This window comes from Pelophylax lessonae, assembly GCF_965119305.1.
Source record: "Pelophylax lessonae genome assembly, chromosome: 7".
Lineage (NCBI taxonomy): Eukaryota > Metazoa > Chordata > Amphibia > Anura > Ranidae > Pelophylax > Pelophylax lessonae.
In genome coordinates, this window is record NC_138774.1 from 233,992,379 (window position 1) to 234,010,226 (window position 17,848).

At 47.8% G+C, this 17,848-nt stretch overlaps 1 protein-coding gene across 1 annotated transcript in view; it reads left to right on the plus strand.

Annotated features, from left to right (window-relative positions):
- HUWE1 (HECT, UBA and WWE domain containing E3 ubiquitin protein ligase 1) overlaps nt 1-17,848 on the plus strand; it is a 484,118-nt gene that overhangs the window by 238,860 nt on the left and 227,410 nt on the right. The window contains exons 41-43 of the mRNA XM_082264230.1: nt 2,801-2,996; nt 3,488-3,655; nt 4,603-4,751. Of these exons, the coding sequence (XP_082120356.1) occupies nt 2,801-2,996; nt 3,488-3,655; nt 4,603-4,751 (513 nt within the window). The remainder of the gene's footprint in view (nt 1-2,800; nt 2,997-3,487; nt 3,656-4,602; nt 4,752-17,848) is intronic.

Below are 17,848 nucleotides of genomic sequence, written 5' to 3' on the forward strand. Positions count from 1 at the left end.
CGGCTCTTTTTAAGGGGGCTTTTTCGTATTATGCCCTCTTTGGAGAACTTGGAAGGTGACCCTCCACCCTTGTTTTTTTTTTTTTGTGGGGTCCAGTAGGTGGCCCATTCCCGGGACCTTGGTCCGCGTCCCTTTTGCGGGATCACAGTTGGCGGCCTCCCCTGATTGTTCTATTTACCTGGTGAGCTTCGTATATAGCGACCCTACTCGCCCTGAATGCTCAAATAGTGAGGATGATTCCTCTGCTCCTATAGCCGCGCTTGAAAAGGTGCTGGTGGATGCAGTGTTTGTGTCAGTGCGTAAATGGAGGTTGCAGCTAATGCTGCGTCGGAGGCATCGGTTCCTTTTGGCACCCACAGGCCCTCCAAAGCGGCGAGGGTATTCTGTTTTCTACTTACTTTGACAACATTGTCACAAAACAGTGGGGTTGTCCAAAACGCAGTGGTTCCTAAGCGATTTTTGCTTGTGGTGCCCTTATTGCGTTTAAAGGTGGAGGGTCCCACCTGTTGTGGACTCAGCGGATTGCAAGTTAAATAAAGCTACCTTCATTCATGTGGAGGAGTCCCCGGCCTTTAAATATCCAGCTGATAGGAGGGAGGAGGCGCTGTCCTGTTCGGTACTTAGGCCGGTATTTTACTATTGCCCTGGTGTCGCAAGCTCTGACCGAGTGGTCTAAACTTTTACGCCGGGACCTGGAGGGGAGACCGCTTCCCCCTGTCTTTGTGGAGCTGGTGGATCAGTTGGTCCAGGGGCTACTGTTTATATGTGATGCCTCTTGGATGCAGCTCCTTAGCTTTCTAGGCTCTGTATCAGCAGTGGTCCTTCGGTGTATTATCTGGCTGAAATACTGGTCTGCAGACCAGACTTCTAAGAAGGCCTTATCTGATCTGCCCCTTGTAGGGGATTGCCTGTTTGGAGCTCCTCAGCACAGGCATACTCAGGGGGGCTCATTGGACAATTCGTCTTCAGGGGTGTCCGGTATGAATTAATTTGGACAATGCCAAGACCGTGATCTATTAATCAACATGGGGCACCAGTAGTGTCCTGGCTGCTCGGTACCCGGCATTCTAAGGTGGGCTTACCGATTTTCGCTCCAGCCCTCTCTAATTTCTGCCACTACTCCTGTGCAGGCTCAAAGCAGAAGGGATTCTGTCCAGTCTGACCTCACCGCTCTTGGTACAGCTGGTCGTCGATGCTCCTTGGGGGCTTTCTCTCAGGGAGGATCTGCCGTTCCAAGGACCTATCTTCTATCCTCCTTTACTGTCGCTGGCTTTGACAACTTGGCTGTTGAACACCACGTGCTGAAGGCTGGAGGTTTGTCTGAGTCGGTGATTCTTACTCTGTTGAAAACTAGGAAATCTACTTCTAGGAAGATCTACCATTGTACATGGAAGACGTACGTTGCGTGGTGCGAGTCTCTTGAGGTTCATCCTCGCTCCTTCTCGGTGGATCGGATCTTAACCTTCATTCAACGGAGGTTGAACAAAAATAGACCTTAAGTACCATGAAAGGGCAAGGTTTTGGCTTTGGCGATCTTTTTCCGAAAACCCTTGGCCTCACACTCCCTGGTGCGTACCTTTCTTCATGGTGTCTGAAATTTGGTTCCTTCAGTGCGGGCTCGGTTGCAGCCCTGGAATCTTAATTTGGTTCTTTCAGCTCTACAGAAGCCTCCCTTTGAAAATATTCGGGAAGTTTCCCTGCTTGCTCTGATCAAAAGGTGGCCTTTATTAGTGGCTATCACCTCTGCGTGCAGGGTGTTGGAACTGGCAGCGTTATCCTTTTGAATCACCAATCAGGTGAGCAACAGGATAAGGTGGTGCTTTGCCCCTGTCCCTTATTCCTTACTAAGGTGGTCTCTGACTGTCAATGGAATGAGGACATTGTTTTGCCTTCCATGTCCCAGGCTAAACAGACTGTTTAGAAAGACGGTGGTTCAGGGGTCAGGTTCCTCCTTTCCCTCTATTAGGGCGCTTAGTGTCACCTGGGCTTCAGTCCGTCATCAATCGTCAGTGACGCAGGTTTGCAAGGCGGCCACCTGGTCGTCGGTGCACACTTTAAAAAAGTTCTACAAAGCGGATATCTCATTTGCAAATGCTTCTTTTGGCTGGCTGCTGGTTAGAGGACCTGGTCCTCTTTAAGGTGGTTGTTATGGTTTTTTTTTTTTTTTTTTTTTTTTTTTTTTTTTTAGGTGAGCTCCAGTTGTTTTATGGGTGAGCTCCATGAGCCAACTGCTAGATACCATTTCTGTTTTGTGTAGTCACTGAAGATTTTATTTTAAGATGAGGAGAGTACAAAATCTCAAGGTATTTTAAAAATTAAAACCGTTTAAAGGCTGCTATTTTTTTATCTTTTTTTTTTTTTTTTTTTTAAATATTAGTTGACTGGCTTTAATGCTGATTTTTCTGACCCACTGACCTTACACATCTGTGTAACTCAATGTTATAATGTTGGCTGAATTTACTTTCATGCTTTTTTGTGGGCCATTTATGTGCTGCTGTTGTCCTCAGTAGGCACTTTAATACATCAACACAGGCATTAACTTATTCAGCTAATTTGCCTCACATGGGAATTTGCACCATTAAAAATATTGGCTTACCTATGTAGATGTGTTAACCTGCGAATGAGCCTTTAGGAAACGCATGTGTGTTCTGAGGTTTACTACTAAGGAAGTTATAAAAACATCCAGGTAGCTAGCATTTTTAGAAGAGGCCAGTATCCTCCATATTTCTACCGCTTGACTTTCTTTTGTACATAACCTTGGGTAAGGGTAAATGCAAATGACTTGCTTTAACTTTTTAAGGTTGTTCGGTCTGCAGCTACCAGTGGTGCTGGTAGCACTACCTCAGGTGTAGTGTCTGGAAGCTTGGGGTCCAGAGAGATTAACTACATTCTCAGAGTTCTGGGTCCTGCAGCCTGTCGAAACCCAGACATCTTTACTGAAGTTGCAAACAACTGCATTCGGATAGCTCTTCCTGCTCCACGTGGTTCAGGAACTGGTGAGTATGTTCAGTATAAAAAATACCTATATATAATTTAGTTTTTCATTTTACCTTATTGCTTATTGCAGCACATAGCAGCCTGCAAATGCAAGATAACAAGCCCAATAGGAAAAAAAAACATAACTTGCAGAACATCAAACTGTCTCTTCCCCACAGTAGTGTCCTCGGCCCCCTTCACATGACCTTCCATGTCTTTCAATCTTGACTCTTCAGCCTCCCTTTAACATCCTATCCCTTATGTCCTTGCCCCCTTTACTGTCAATTTTCCACAGAGCGGAGGACAGGAAGCACTGCGGGTCAGAACAGAGAGCAGGCGCTTCACAACTTTTCAAGTTAAGCTTGCGATTAGTTGGCAACTCTGCCCTGTGTCCTTGCAACCATTCACTTGTTGGCACAGTTTTCATGATATTTACATGTTTTAGATCTGAATTCTGATTATTCGTAGTACTAAATGTACTTAAAATTTCAGGATTTGTTTTGTTTTTCAGCTTCTGATGATGAGTTTGAGAACCTTCGTATTAAAGGCCCTAATGCAGTTCAACTGGTGAAGACCACACCTGTTAAACCCTCTACTCTTCCTGTCATTTCGGATACTATAAAGGAGGTTATTTATGACATGTTAAATGCACTAGCAGCTTACCATGCACCAGAAGAAGGTAAGGGTTTGGTTTTATTAGTCCCCCCCCCTATTTTTTTCCAATCCTATGCTTTTGGGTGAAAAACCCTGATGTAGACAGTTGAGGACAGCCAACCAAATGTTGGAAACAATTGGTTGGCTGTCCTCAACTGTCTACATCAGGGTTTTTCACCCAAGGTGCTGGGGCACCCGCGTTGCAGTACAGAATCCTCAGGGGTGCCTCAACCACATCCCGGTCTGAGCGATACCCTCAAGTTTTGTGCAGTGCCAATCTGCGAGGAGAGCAAGAGCACAGTCATATTGCTATCTCCTCCTCCCTGCAGCAATGTGTGGTATCACCAGGAAAGCAGAAAGCTGTAGTGCTGCCCGCCTGCATCCTAGCAACTGATGACATCAGTAGTTAAGGACAGTTCGCGTGGCACTACAGCTTTCTGCTTTGCCGGCAATAGTACACATAGCTGCAAGGAGGAGAGCGCTGTGCAGGCTGTGCTCTCCTCAGTGCCACTGCTTAGCCCACATTGTTACTTGGTATACTGATTTTGGGGGGGGGGGGGGATCAAAGATCACTTAACTTTGCCTCAGACTACATTTTAGGGTTTGTTCACACCAAGTTTTGTGAGGTAACGTGCGAAATTGCAAGTTTTCCTTTACCCTACAAAAATATGCTGCCTTTTGGAGTCTCGTGGGTGCCATTATTTCCAAATTAAACCCCCACGCATCTAGCAAATGCTTGTACGCTTGTGACTATTTAAAAGTCTGACGTGTGCGAAAACGCTAAAAAGAGCATGCTTGGGTGCACCTTCTGGTGTAAATGAGCCCTCAGACTAGTGTGCCCCAGGATTGTGCACAGTTCTAAAGGGTGCCTTGACTGGAAAAAAAAATTGTAAAACACTGATCGTCTTCACTATAGTGACATTGTCTGATAGCTAGGACATGGTTTATGGAATATTTGCTTTACTCTTGCAGTGGCTGAAAAAACCGAACCCAAACCAGTGGCTATGAACCAAGAGGTCAGTCAGATCCTTCAAGATATGGGTGACGAAGTTTTTCAGCAGTACAGAGACCTCACCAGACAAGGCAGTGACTTTGATTCTCAGGGCGGCTTTGCCATAAATGTAAGTATCTCGGCTCTTGTATCACAACTGTTATTAAAAAAAAAAAAAAATCCTTTTGATATAGATTTTTAAATCGTACAACTAAGGACACAGAGAACTTGATATGCAAGACTACTTGGGTTATGCTGCCACCTTTAGGTGAATGGACCTCTTGGGAGTTCGACTGGTCGGATTACCAGTCCAGCACTTGATCAGCCCTTCAGGATAATGTTCGTTACAGACTTACTATATACACTGAACAAAAATTATAAATGCAACACTTGTTTTTGCCTCCATTTTTCATGAGTTGAACTCAGATCTAAGACTTTCTCTGTGTACACAAAAGGCCTATTTCTCTCAAATATTATTCACAAATCTCTCTAAATCTGTGTTAGTGGCCACTTCTCCTTTGCTTCGGACTACTGAGAAGAGGGGGGGGGGCCAAAGGCAAGGATGATACCACAGCTGCAGGAGAGGTGCGAGTGCCACATGAAATGGCCTAGGGGGCCACATTCGACCTGCGGGCCTTGTGTTTGACACCTGTGCACTAGAGGCTGATCTGCTGAAAGCTTAAAGATATACTACTGTTCAGGAGCTCTGAGTGTCAGCAAAATGGCAGCCAACAGCAAGAGAAAGCAGGAACAATGCTAAAGGCAATTTACAGCACACACTAATTTTGGTAGCATAAATATTAATGAGGAATTTCTCTTTCCTTCATTGACTTACACCTCTCCCCTGGATTCTTGACCATTGAGTTATACTACCCCCTACCGGAGTAGGACACTAGGCAGAAAAAGAACTTGACTACGCCTATGGGCAGTTTCAGGTGGTATACTCCCCCTCTCTGCTATAGATCCTCATTTTTTGTCTGCCTTGTTTGGGGTAAGAACCTAGTTCCTTGCCAGGATCTCTGGTCCTGCTAATTTTTTCCCTTTTTTAAATGGTTTTTCTCCTGTTTTTCTTTTCCACAAGATCTACAATCATCTGCCGGACTGGGCGATAGGCTGGATAATCTAGATCCAGTGGACACTCCAGTCTGGCCAGCGCGCGCGCATTCTACAGCTCTGCGTTCGGCCATAACAGGTCCCATCCTGGACCGGGGCGGGGACACATGATTCGGCACCAGTAGTCTGCGTCAGTGTTGCCTTGGCCGACAGACCTCCCCACTTTGGTGGTGAGGAGGGTCTGTCTTGGGAGTTTTACCTACATGCACGCTGGACCGGTAAAAAGATGGCAACTTTCCTTGCTGGTAAGTGTGGCACAGGTACTCCCTGGGGTGGTTGGTCCCTCTGGGGTTCACAACCAGTCCCCCGCCAGCCCCTCTCCGGCCTGGGGAGCGGTTTACTGGGCTTCTGCGTGCCACGTGGTCAGACCCGCTGGTAATTGAAGCTGCGGCCTACTGGCTAGACGCTGTGTGGGGCAGCCCTATTAAGGGCGGCTGACGCTGCTCATCTCCGTTGCTAACATCCGCTTGACGGCCTGTCTATTGAAAGTGCTCCGTTGATCAGTCCAGGTCCCCTCGGTTTGTGCACTTGCAGCCAGGCTCTCCAAAGATTATGCCACGTGGCTGAGACGGGCCCCTCCTTCTGGAGGTGAGGTGCTGTGGAGATGATCTGGGTTGCTGCCAGCTGTAGCTGCTATTAGGCGAAGTGTGCCCTTCCCTGTAGGTGTTGTGGGGCCCTAGGGTGGATTCTGCCTGTGTCGCAACCCCCATCAGAATCATTGGTGGCCGACGTCCTTCCTTGGGGGAGGGAGGGGTGCTCTTTTGGCGGCCTCCTCTGCGGGAGATGGTGAGGATGATTCCCCTTGGAGGGGCATCGCAAAGGGCACCCCCTGTGCGGTGCCTCAGTCGGCGCCCTCTCTGCTGGACCTCAGTCGGCAGCCCCCTTGGTTTTTTGTTTTGGGTTTCCCGGAGCGCTCTCCTTTTTCATCTGTCTCCACATCCTTAACCTGGCTCTGTCACTGCCGATGTGCCCTCCCTGCTGGGTTAGTAGCCACGTTCCCTGACCTGTCTGCTAGTAAGGATGATTTCTTACACAGCTGTAGCTGCACTCGAGAGGCACAGGTTGACCCACACTGGTTGCATCTGTGCCTGGATCACCAGACGGATCATATCGGTGCTACTGATACGTTTCCCGTTGGGCCATGCCACTGTGGTGACCTATGTCAATTACCAGGGTGGAACAAAGGCTGTATTGACAGCCCTGGAAGTAGCTGGCTTCGTTCTGGCCTTCTCCACCGTAGATATGCCAGGAGTGGAAAAACTGGCATGCGGACTATCTTAGTCGGCAGGCATTGGACCAAGGGGAGTGTTCCCTTCACCTGGACGCGATTCATCAGATATGTCTTTGGTGGATTTGTTGTTGTCCTGGCTCAACAGAAAGGTACTGAGGTTTGTGGCAAGTTCATGGGATCCTCTGGCGGACGCCACAGTGTCTCTGGTGGCCCCGTGGGCCAGTATTGTCTGATCTACAATTTTCCTCCTCTTAAGCTTCTGCCGAGGCTTTTACGCAGGATCGAGGCCGAAGGGAATTCCGTTCATTCTAGACTGGCCTCCCTGGTCTTGGTGTGATGATTCACTGACGTCCCTTGAATCCTGCCTTTCAGAGAGGATCTGCTGTCCCAAGGGCCGATCTTCCATCCTGCTTTGCAGTCGCTGGCTTTGATGGCCTGGCTGTTGAAAGGTAGGTGCTGAGGGATTGAGGTTTCCCTGGGTCAGTGTTTCTGACACTGCTCAAGGCTAGGTAGTCTACATCTAGGAAGATAGTGGGAAGCATACATTTTGTGGTCTTAGTCACCTGGTGGTGTTCATCCTCGCTCTATCTCTTTGACTCGGGTCTTGACCTTCCTTCAACAAGGGATTGAGCAGAAATTGGACCTGAGTATCAAGGGCCAGGTGTGGGCTTTGGCGGTATTCTTTCAACAGCCCCGGGCTGTGCACTCCCTGGTGCGTACCTTTTTTATTCAAGGGGTTTGACATTTGACTCCACCGGTGCGGTCTCTTCTGCTGCCTTGGGATCGGAACGTGGTGCTTTCAGTCCTCCTGAAGCCTCCCTTTGAAAATATTCAGGAGATTCCCCTGCTTACACTGTCCCAGAATGTGACCTTTTTTTGGTGGCTATCGCCTCTGCTCGCAGGGTGTTGGAATTGGTGGCATTATCTGTCGCACCCCTTACTTGGTTGTCCACAAAGATAAGGTGGTTCTTTGCCCCTGTCTGTCGTTCCTTCCTAATGTAGTCTCTGATTTCCATTTGAATGAAGACATTGTGTTTCCTGCCCTGTGTCCCAGGCCAAAACATGCTAAGGAAATTGTATTGCATGCCCTGGATGTCGTTTGGGCGTACATGGCAGCTACGGAGTCTTTTCGGAAGTCAGACTCACTATTTGTGCTCACAATTGGGCCAAGAAAAGAACTGTCTGCTTCTTCTGTGACCATTTCAAGATGGATCAGACAGACCTATTCCATCAAGGGTCGGGTTCCTACTTTCCCTGTCAAGGTGCACTCTGCCCGGACGCTTAGTGCTTCCTGGGCCTTCCATCATCAGGTGACAGTGACACAGGTTTGCAAAGCGGCCACTTGGTCGTTGGTGCACACCTTCACAAAATTTTAAAAAGTGGATATTTTGGCATCTGTGGTTGCTTCCTTTGTCCCCAAGGTTTTGCAGGCTACTGTTTAGAGGGTCTGTTCCCTCTTTGGGCGGAGTATTGTTCATGTGGGCTCCAGTTGTTTTTTGTTGAGCTCCTGTTACCTGGTTGGCTGTTAGCCTTGGGAATTTTTTTCTGTTCCCACCCCTCATGTTTAACACTGCTTTGGGACATCCCAATGGTCAAGAATCCTGAGGAGCTGTGTCCGTTAGAGAGCGAAAGATAAAATGAGATTTTTAACTTTCCGTAAAATCAATTTCTCTGTGTTCATTGACTATCACAGCACCTGCCCCTCTATGGAGTTGTAATACTTCCGACACTCTTTGTAACAAAGCTGAGTACCTATAGCAGAGAGAGGGAGTATACCTCCTGGGACTGCCCATAGGTGTAGTTATGTTATTTTTCTGCCTAGTGTCCTACTCCTGTAGGGGGCAGTATAACCCAATGGTTAAGAATCCTGAGGAGCTGTGTCTGTCAATGAACACTTAGAAATGGATTTTACTGTAAATTAAAAATCCTATTTTATGTCCCCTGCTAAAGAACATTATTTTTTTTATTAAGTTCCTTTGGGTAAAGATCTGCTTTAGGTAAGACCTGAATGGTCCCAGTGGATGAGGTCCATTTTTTTGAAGGTGCCATGGTTAAGAGAGTAGAGGCCCTCTTGAAGGTATCCATTCTGGTAGGAGTGGCTCTTGGAGTTTGCCAAGTCCTTAGAGTGTAAGTAAACCCACAACCAAAAAAATCAGTCTGTATATGCAGTAAAGTATGCTTGCACTCACTGTGGAAGTTATGGAGTTAATCTTCTGCGTTGTGTTAAAAGGCCGTTTAATCCTATCTTCTCTGACCCTTCCCTTCTTCCACTGTCCTCAATCTATCTCCTGAGACAGCCTTTGGAGTCACTGCACATGCTCAGTTTGGTGTATATTGCTAGAGTTTTTTTTATTTTTCTTGGGAGGATGCATGTGATTGGCACAAGGCCATTCAGTACTGTCCAGACAGAGGGTCAGGGGTCCTGCAGCCTCATAGGATAGAGTAGAATTAATATTCCTCCTACAAGCTTTAAGCAGACACTGATAGAAGTCACAAGACTGCTAATGTACTGCTAATAAGAAAGGGTATTTAACAGTTTATATTGACTAAAATAATTGAATTTCCATGTTCTGTGGGAGACCATTTATAGTGAATGCAGGGTCCTGGGTTTAGTAACACTCTATAGTCTGGTTGAAGCATAGGCTCCATTCTAAAAACATTCTCAAAAGATTCTGCAATTTTGCAGCCAAAGGAAATCTTTGCAAGAGCCCTGAGGTTTTTCGTGGAGGCCTTTGGAAGATTATAAATGGCAGCTTTCAAGGCTGTGCATTATGTCTGTGCACATTAGAAGACTCCTGTGGCTCATATGTTGGGTCTGCAGAAGATCTTTGCAAGGAGAATGAGAGGCTGTCCTTTGAGGGCTACTGCTATTTGGACTGCCCCTTAATGCATTCATCCACAAAGGGATGGATTTCAAGAAGAGATCCTTTTTAGAAGTAACTATTCATAGGCTCTACTCCCAGTTATGCAAGATATGCTGGACCCCAAGCAAATCCTCTTCACAGTGAAAGGGCACCCCCACTCTCATGGGTGGGGGCTTGCCTCAGCTTTTGCTGCTGCCTTGACCCCTTGGTATGAGGGCTTAACTATCGGTTTGCAGCTGAATCTAGGAGAATGAGCCCTTCACCTGGAGATGTTGATCTCTTTGTATCCAGATTCAACAACAAACTGGACAGGTTTGTGTCCCTAACCAGGGATCCTCAGGTGTTTTTGGTAGCTGCCCTTGTGACTCAGTTGGATCACTTTTTTGTGCTCCTTTTTTTCCTTCCACCTAACCTTCTTCCTCCTCCTTCCGCATGATGAAAATGAAGGGAATTGTGGGGATTCTGACCCCCACCTTCTTGACAAGGAAGGACATGGCAACATCCTAAATCTTTGCAGACCAGCCATGGTGCTCCTCCAGATTGGCAAAGGCTTTCTGTTGTAAAGCCCAATTTTCCTTCCATTTTTTTTAGTCCTTGGCTTTGATGGCATGGCTGTAGCAGCCAAACTCCTTAAGGATAGAAGGGTTTCTGATTTTGTAATAAAAGTTCATATACGGCGCTTAAGATGATAGTTATCAGCTTCTACGATAAAGTGTGATTCAAACTGCTTACCAGATGAAAAAAAGTATAGAGCCTGTCATCAAATATGTAACGGTTTCCTGGATATTCCAGACCTCAATAGGTCCGCTCAGTTAGAAGGAAACAGGATATTTGGAATCAAACCTAGACAAAGAAAGTTCTCAAAGTGTAGCAGGTTGAATTAATTAGAAAATATAGTTCCCAAAGAAGCCACCACCAAGAAGCTGCAAGGAAAAAAACACTCAGCACCTCAGTGTGTCCTAACAAGCTGCTTACCAGACAAACTGATCTTCAGAGCAGAAAATACTAGCAGCCGTGACAGGCTCAGTCCTCCTCTCACTAGATTAGTTGGCTCTCATCACAGACATCCTTATGAAAATTGAATCCAGTCCTAGATGATTTCAGGAGAATCAACAAGTACCCAAAAAGAAAATTGGCTCATAGTGTAGTAAATAGTATAAGGAGAAATTTATTTGAAGCAACTTAAAGTGACTACAAATACTTTGATGTGCACAGTCAAAATCCACGGTTCTCAATCATTGGCGTGCCCTAGGATTAGCTGTCGCGTTTCGGCCAATCAGCCATCGTCTGAGGTGCCCTCCCACAATGCAGGCATGCCTCTTTAAAGGAAGTAAAAACGGCAATCAAGGACGCATGAAGCTTTACCTGGCAACCATGAAGTTGCCCCTCCTTATGCACTCCAACATAGCAGAAGGAGGTGGGGATGTGTTCCATTTACAGGAAACAATAGGCAATCCCAGATAGTAACTTAGTATAGAGTGGAGAAAGTAAATAGAAGAGAAGGAATAGAAGAGTCTGGTAAGCATGCCTGTTAAGACACACTGAGGTGCTGAGTTTTTTCCTTGCAGCTTCTTGGTGTTTTTTTTTTTTTTGGGTACTATAAGTTATCATTAATTCAACCTACTACACTATGACCACTTTCTTTGTCTATGTTTGATTCCAAATATCCTGTTGCCTTCTAATCGAGTGGACCTACTGATGTCTGGAATATCCAGGAAACCGTTACATATTTGATGACAGGCTCTATACTTTTTTCATCTGGTAAGCAGTTTGAATGGCACTTTATCGTATAAGTTGATCGAATACTTTATCATTCCAAGCTTCGCATAAGAAACTTTTCTTATATTTTATACTGATTGTCAATTTTGGATTCTGCTGGCAGCTTCACTTAGGAAAAATTTGCACTAAATAAAAATGTGAATTAATCACATTTTATCTGATTTTGTAATGCCTAGGAATTCAAACTTCAGGAATTTGTACTGTCCTACATGGAAGGCTTATTTTGCCTGCTGTCAGGCTTGTATGTTTAATCCCTGATGGCATGTCTAGGGTTGCTTTTTGGCTTTTCTCCAGTTTGGTATAGAGATTTCACTGGCTTTCAGTGACCTCAATGGTTGGTGTCGCAGAAATTTCGGCCTGCACAGCTCCTTCTGTCTCTGTGGGACCTTAACATGGTCTTGTCGTGTTTTTACAGACTTCTCCTTTTAAACATCTCTTCTATTCCCTTGTAACTTATAAGCAAGGTTTTCTTTCTGTTTGTACCTTGGTTTGCAGGTTCCTTGAGTTGGCTGCACTTTCCTGCCAGAAACCGTCCCTATTTTTTCACCAGTATAAGGTGGTGGGGAGGCCTCATTCCACATTCTTTCTTAAGGGGTTTTCTTCAATACACCTAAATCTGGACATTGTGTTGCCTTCTTTTTGTTCTAGCCTAATGAAAATGGGCTTCACTCTTTGAATAATTGCGTTTATCTGGAGTTCACAGATTTTTTTTTTTGACAGTCTATTTCCTTGTTTGCTCTGCCAGAGGATCCAGCTGCTTCCAGTTTCACTATTTCTAGGTGGATTTGTCAGCTCATTTCTCAGGCCTATGGTATCAAGGGCAGATTTGTTCCATTCCTTGCCAAGGCCTATTGCACCAGGGGTGTCATTTCTGTCTGGCCTGTTTAGCATCAAACTTTTGTCCTTGTTGGTAAGGCCTGCTATTTAATCTTTGTTTTATATTTTTACTACGTTATACCAAGTATAAGTTCATACCTCTTTGGACGCCATTTTTGGGGAAAAGGTCTTGCAAGTGGCTCTGTAGGAAGGTTCCCCCCTGTTCTCTTTTTGAGTTTTGGAAGTGTTTGGGATTATTGCTCTGTTGTCTGTCCCTCGCTTTCAGTGCTTTGGAATATCCCAAGTAGTCATGAAGGGATTGTGAAGGCAGAAGGTTTTTTATTTTTCTTATGGATTCAGTGCATTAAGATAAAAAAAAATCTGTGCAGATGAGCCCCCCTAATACTTACATGAGCCCAACCTTATCCAGCGATGTAGGAGTTTCTCAACTGCCCAGAACTCCCCCCTCATTGGCTGTGACGGCAGAACGGCGTGATTTGGCTCCCGCTGCTGACAGTCAGTCAGCCAATCTGGAGAGAGGGGGGGCGGGCCAGGTCACAGCTCACTGTTTGAATGGACATGGATCTGAGGCTTAGCTGAATTTAGGAGGTTATGCCTCAGAGGGAATTTCTGTTTTCGGCGTAACTCCATGGAAAGAGTTTCATGCGGTTACCCAAAGTTAGAACTTTGGGGGCCATACAAGTGAGTCATATCTATGAAAACCATCATGTAGGCTCTACATGGTTAGCCTACTTCCTAGGACTGTCTGTTTCTCCTTAATGTGTAGCGTGGCCTTGGGTTCTCTGTTTTTGCTTCCCAGTTTTGCACTGCGTTGCAGCACCACCACCCATATAACGTATTATCTTATTTTTTTTTTTTACCACCTCATTACCTCCTGAAGATTTTTGTGATATATTTTGGAACAGATCCCCCACCAGCACATTAATCCTCTTCACATGGACCTGCATTAAGCCTATTATTGTTGCTATATGTGTTACCCTTGTGGGATCCAATATGGGGGGGGGGGAGGAGGGAGGGGTTTGGATGTAAATGATGAGTTTGCCATTTACGATAACTTCATACAGTCATGTGGTATGTTTTCAAGTTTTTAATTTTTATACATAATAAAACGCTTTTTCTCTTATGTCCTCCGACAGTCGCCGCCACCTCTAAGTCATCACTATTGGGTATTGACTTCCGCTCCGCAGGAGTAGCAAGGCATAAGACTTAGTCAAAAGAACAAAGACATTTGCATATGCACACCCATGGGGGCTGTCCCACTGGTCAATACCCCCCTGCAGTGACCACTCCCAACTCAGTTTGTTTCTGCCTAGCGTCAGGAGTAGTTAGGCTTTCCCTGTGCTGGGGCTCCAGTCTCAGCCTTCTGATCTTTTTTATTTGATTTTCTTTCAAAAATGTCAGTTTTTTCTTTGTTATATTAGCTGTTTCTTTTGTCAGCTTTAGTTTTTAGTTGACTCTTCGGATGAAGATGGATTCATGCGGAGCTGGGTATCGGACTGGCCGCCCTGGTTCTCCAGCGCAGAGGGTCCCCCAGCCCGCCATCGAGCGTTCAGCCATGGTTCGTCCTGGCATTAAGAGCGACCCATCCCTGCTCACAGCAGGGATGCAGCTGTGAGGTGGCTACCTCACTGGACACATCTGCGATATGCAGTGTAATGTCCTTGGCAAAACGGCATTCCCTGTCAGATGAGGATAGCGGCTATCCGTTCTCAGAGGCACCCCACGCCATCTGGTACAGGTAAGTACTTCTGTGTGTGGCCTCTGTCTGGGGTGGCAGTCCTGTGTTGCTGTGTGTCCCCCATGTCTGTGCCGGTGTGGGGCTCCCTATTGCGATCCCTGTGGGGGTCTTCTCTATACATGCGGTGCGGTGTATATATGTGGGGGCCCCTTCCCCTGTGTCACTTCGGTGTGTGTTTGGGGGTGCAGACGTGTGTGTGGCGGCCGCAGCGGGGGGAAAACGCGCGGCCAGCCATCTTTACTTTGGGCAAGCATGTTGGCTTCACTGTGGTCTGATTCACATGCTGTTTTGGCGCCATCCGGCGTGTGGCAGAACGATCGTTCCATGCACATGTCGGCGGCCTTTTTCCTGAAGTCTCCCGTTCAGTTCTATGGGCAGCCATTTTCCCTGGGTCATTTGCAGCTTATAGTTCAGCCTCTCATGACCTCACTTCCTTTTCCTCTGAAGCAGCGATCTAGGTCTTAACACTGTGGGGCTCTGCAGACTCTCTTCCATAACCTTCTGTTTTGTCATTTCTGGCTCAGTTTTCTTCTCCTATTGGGGGTCTTTGGTCACTGTTCATATAGCGGTGGGCTGCGCACTCTGCAGCGGTTTTAAAGGGACAGTACCCTTTTATTGCACTGTTATTTTCACCTTGGCAATGGAATCTCAGGACAGCAAATTCCCTCCAGCCCTGGTGGGGGACCCCAGTCCTGCTGTGGCCCCTGTTATGCCTGATTTGGCCGCTGTAGTGGTGTCCTTAGTGTCCAAAATGGAGGTGCTGATGGCTGATCGTGTTGCTAGGAAGAGGCCCAGATTATCTCTCTCCTCTGATTCAGATGGTGATATGACTGCTGCGGTGGGCGTGCCCTTTTCAGGGTCTCGCTCATCCTTAGACCCGCTGGGGTCTGAGAGGGAGGCGGAGGGGGTTGATGTTTCTCCCCCGGGGTCGCCTGAAGAACGCGCGACCATGGATGAGTTGATTGTTTCTGTAAAAAACTCTACATTTGGAGGATGAGCCCAGTCCTCCGGGCATTGTGTCCTCATTTGGGACACACAGGACCCGCAAGTCGGCGCAGGTTTTTCCCTGCCCCGCTGTTTCATTACACAGTTAATGAACTGTGGCGCACTTTTAAAACGTCCATTCATGGTACCTAGTTGGTTTAAGTTACTTTATCCCTTTGCACCGGCTACGGAATCGCGATGGTGTGTTTCTCCACAGGTGGATCACACTGTGTCAGTATTGAACAAGGCTACCTTGATTCCTACTGAGGAGACCCCGGTTTTTTGGGATCCCACGGACAGGAGGTTTGGAGTCTCTGGCCCGCCATTCCTACACGGTGGCGGGTTCCTTGCTCAAACCTGTTTTCGTGTCCGTTCTGGTGGCTCAGGCGGTGGCTGATTGGACGAAGGTGCTTAGGTGCAACCTCGTGTCCGATTCTGTCCCACCTGCCAGGCTGGATATGGTTGATCAAATTCACCAAGGAGTCATGTATTTGTGCGATGCGGCCTTAAATGAAGCCCCTTTGGTAGCACGCCTATCTAGGGTCGCGTTGCTTAACCGTCGACTGATCTGGCTGAAGAGTTTGTTGGCTGACCAGACATCACGGAAAACGGTTGCTAATTTTCCCTATGCTGGTTCTCGCCTTTTTGGCGAGGCGTTGGATACCTTGGTAAAAGGCGTTACGGAGGCAAGAGGACCATGCTGCCCCAGAACCCGAAGCACAAGTCCTTTCATGGCAAGCGGGGTTCCGCCTCTCGGCCCAACCAGGGGTCCTTTCGTGCCTTTTGAAATCAAACCAAGGGTAAGCCCTTCAAGGGCCAAGGTAGCCAGAAGAAGCCCTGGACAGGCAAACAGAAGTCCGGCAGTGCCGGTGCGGCGTGTCAATCAGCCTCTGCCTGAAGGGGCGCCCTCACCCGTTTCAGGGGTGGGGGGACGTTTGCGCGGTTTCCTCCAACCTTGGCTGCTCCGAATTCCGGACAGGTGGGTTCAGGAAATAATTTGTTCGCGGTACAAGATCGAATTCTTTTCCCAGCCGGTTGACAGATTTTTTTCCCTCAAATCTTCATTTGACCCCAGGGCGCCTGCAGGACCTGCATCAAGCGGTGCAGGACCTCCTTGCCCAGGGGGTGATTGTCCCGGTGCCTCATTGGAACAGGTTTCAAGGTTTTTATTCCAATCTGTTCACTGTGCCCAGAATGGAGGGCAAGGTGCGTCCCATTCTGGACCTGAAAGCGCTGAACCGCTTTGTGCGCATTCGAAAGTTCCGTATGGAATCTCTCCGCTCGGTGGTAGCCTCCCTGAGTCCAGGGGAATTCCTGGCCTCTATAGACCTGAAGGATGCGTACCTACACCTCCCCATTTTCGAGGGTCACCAGAGGTACCTTCGGTTCGCTATAGCGGAGGACCATTATCAGTTTGTGGCGTTGCCTTTCGGTCTCGCTTCGGCTCCAAGGGTCTTTACCAAAGTGTTGGCGCCTGTTCTGGGCCTGCTAAGGGCTCAGGGCATTGCGGTCTTGGGATATCTGGACGATCTCCTCTTAAGATCGAGTGTCTGCCAGGACCTACTGCACGATCTGTCCACCACGGTACAGACGCTCCAGGAGTTCGGATGGACCATCAACGTACAGAAGTCGACCTTATCTCCTTCGGTTCGTCTTCCCTATCTGGGAATGGTTCTGGACTCTGCTCAAGCAAAGGTGTTCTTGCCGGAGGACAAGCTCTGGACTTTACAGGACGAGATCAGGTCCCTCAGGGACAAGCCATCCTCGTCACTCAGGACCTGCATGCGGTCCCTAGGATTGATGGTATCGGCCTTCGAGGCGATACCCTTTGCCCAGTTTCACACACGGTCTCTTCAAGCGGAGATCCTGGCCAGGTGGGACAGACTACCTCAGTCCTTGGATCTGAGTGTCTCATTGAGTCGCCGGACCAGAATGGATCTTCTTTGGTGGATTCAGTCCCCGGCTGTGTCCGAAGGAAAATCCTTTCCGTCTGTTGCTGTGGACGGTGATTACCACGGATGCCAGCCTGTCGGGCTGGGGTGGAGTCCTGGGCACCCTGTCTGCCCAGGGCACTTGATCGGGGGAGGAATCCTCCCTTCCTATCAACATATTGGAATTGAGAGCGATCAAACTCTGACTCTTCCAGTGGTCGGATCGACTTCGGGGCCGTCCGGTTCGGCTACAGACGGACAATGCTACTGCGGTGGCTTACATCAACCACCAAGGGGGCACCAGGAGTGCCCGGGCGGCCTGAGAGGTGACCAACATTCTGTCTTGGGCCGAGACTCATGTCCCGGCAATCTCAGCAGTTCACTTTCCGAGTGTGGAGAATTGGCAGGCCGACTATTTGAGCCGCCAGATCCTGGACCAGGGGGAATGGTCCCTATACCCGGAGGTCTTCCAAATGCTGTGTGCGAAGTGGGGATCCCCGGACTTGGATCTGTTTGCGTCTCGGCTAAACCACAAGGTGGAAAGGTTCGTGGCAAGAACGCTTGACCCTCAGGCCGACTTCTCGGATGCGTTGGTGGCCCCTTGGCATCAGTATCGTCTGATGTATGCCTTTCCTCCGATTCAGTTGTTGTCCAGGTTCCTTCACAGGTTAGCCTCGGAACCGCACCTGGTTATTCTGGTGGCGCCGGACTGGCCATGGCGCCTCCTTGGCGGCTGCCAATGCGGGAAGA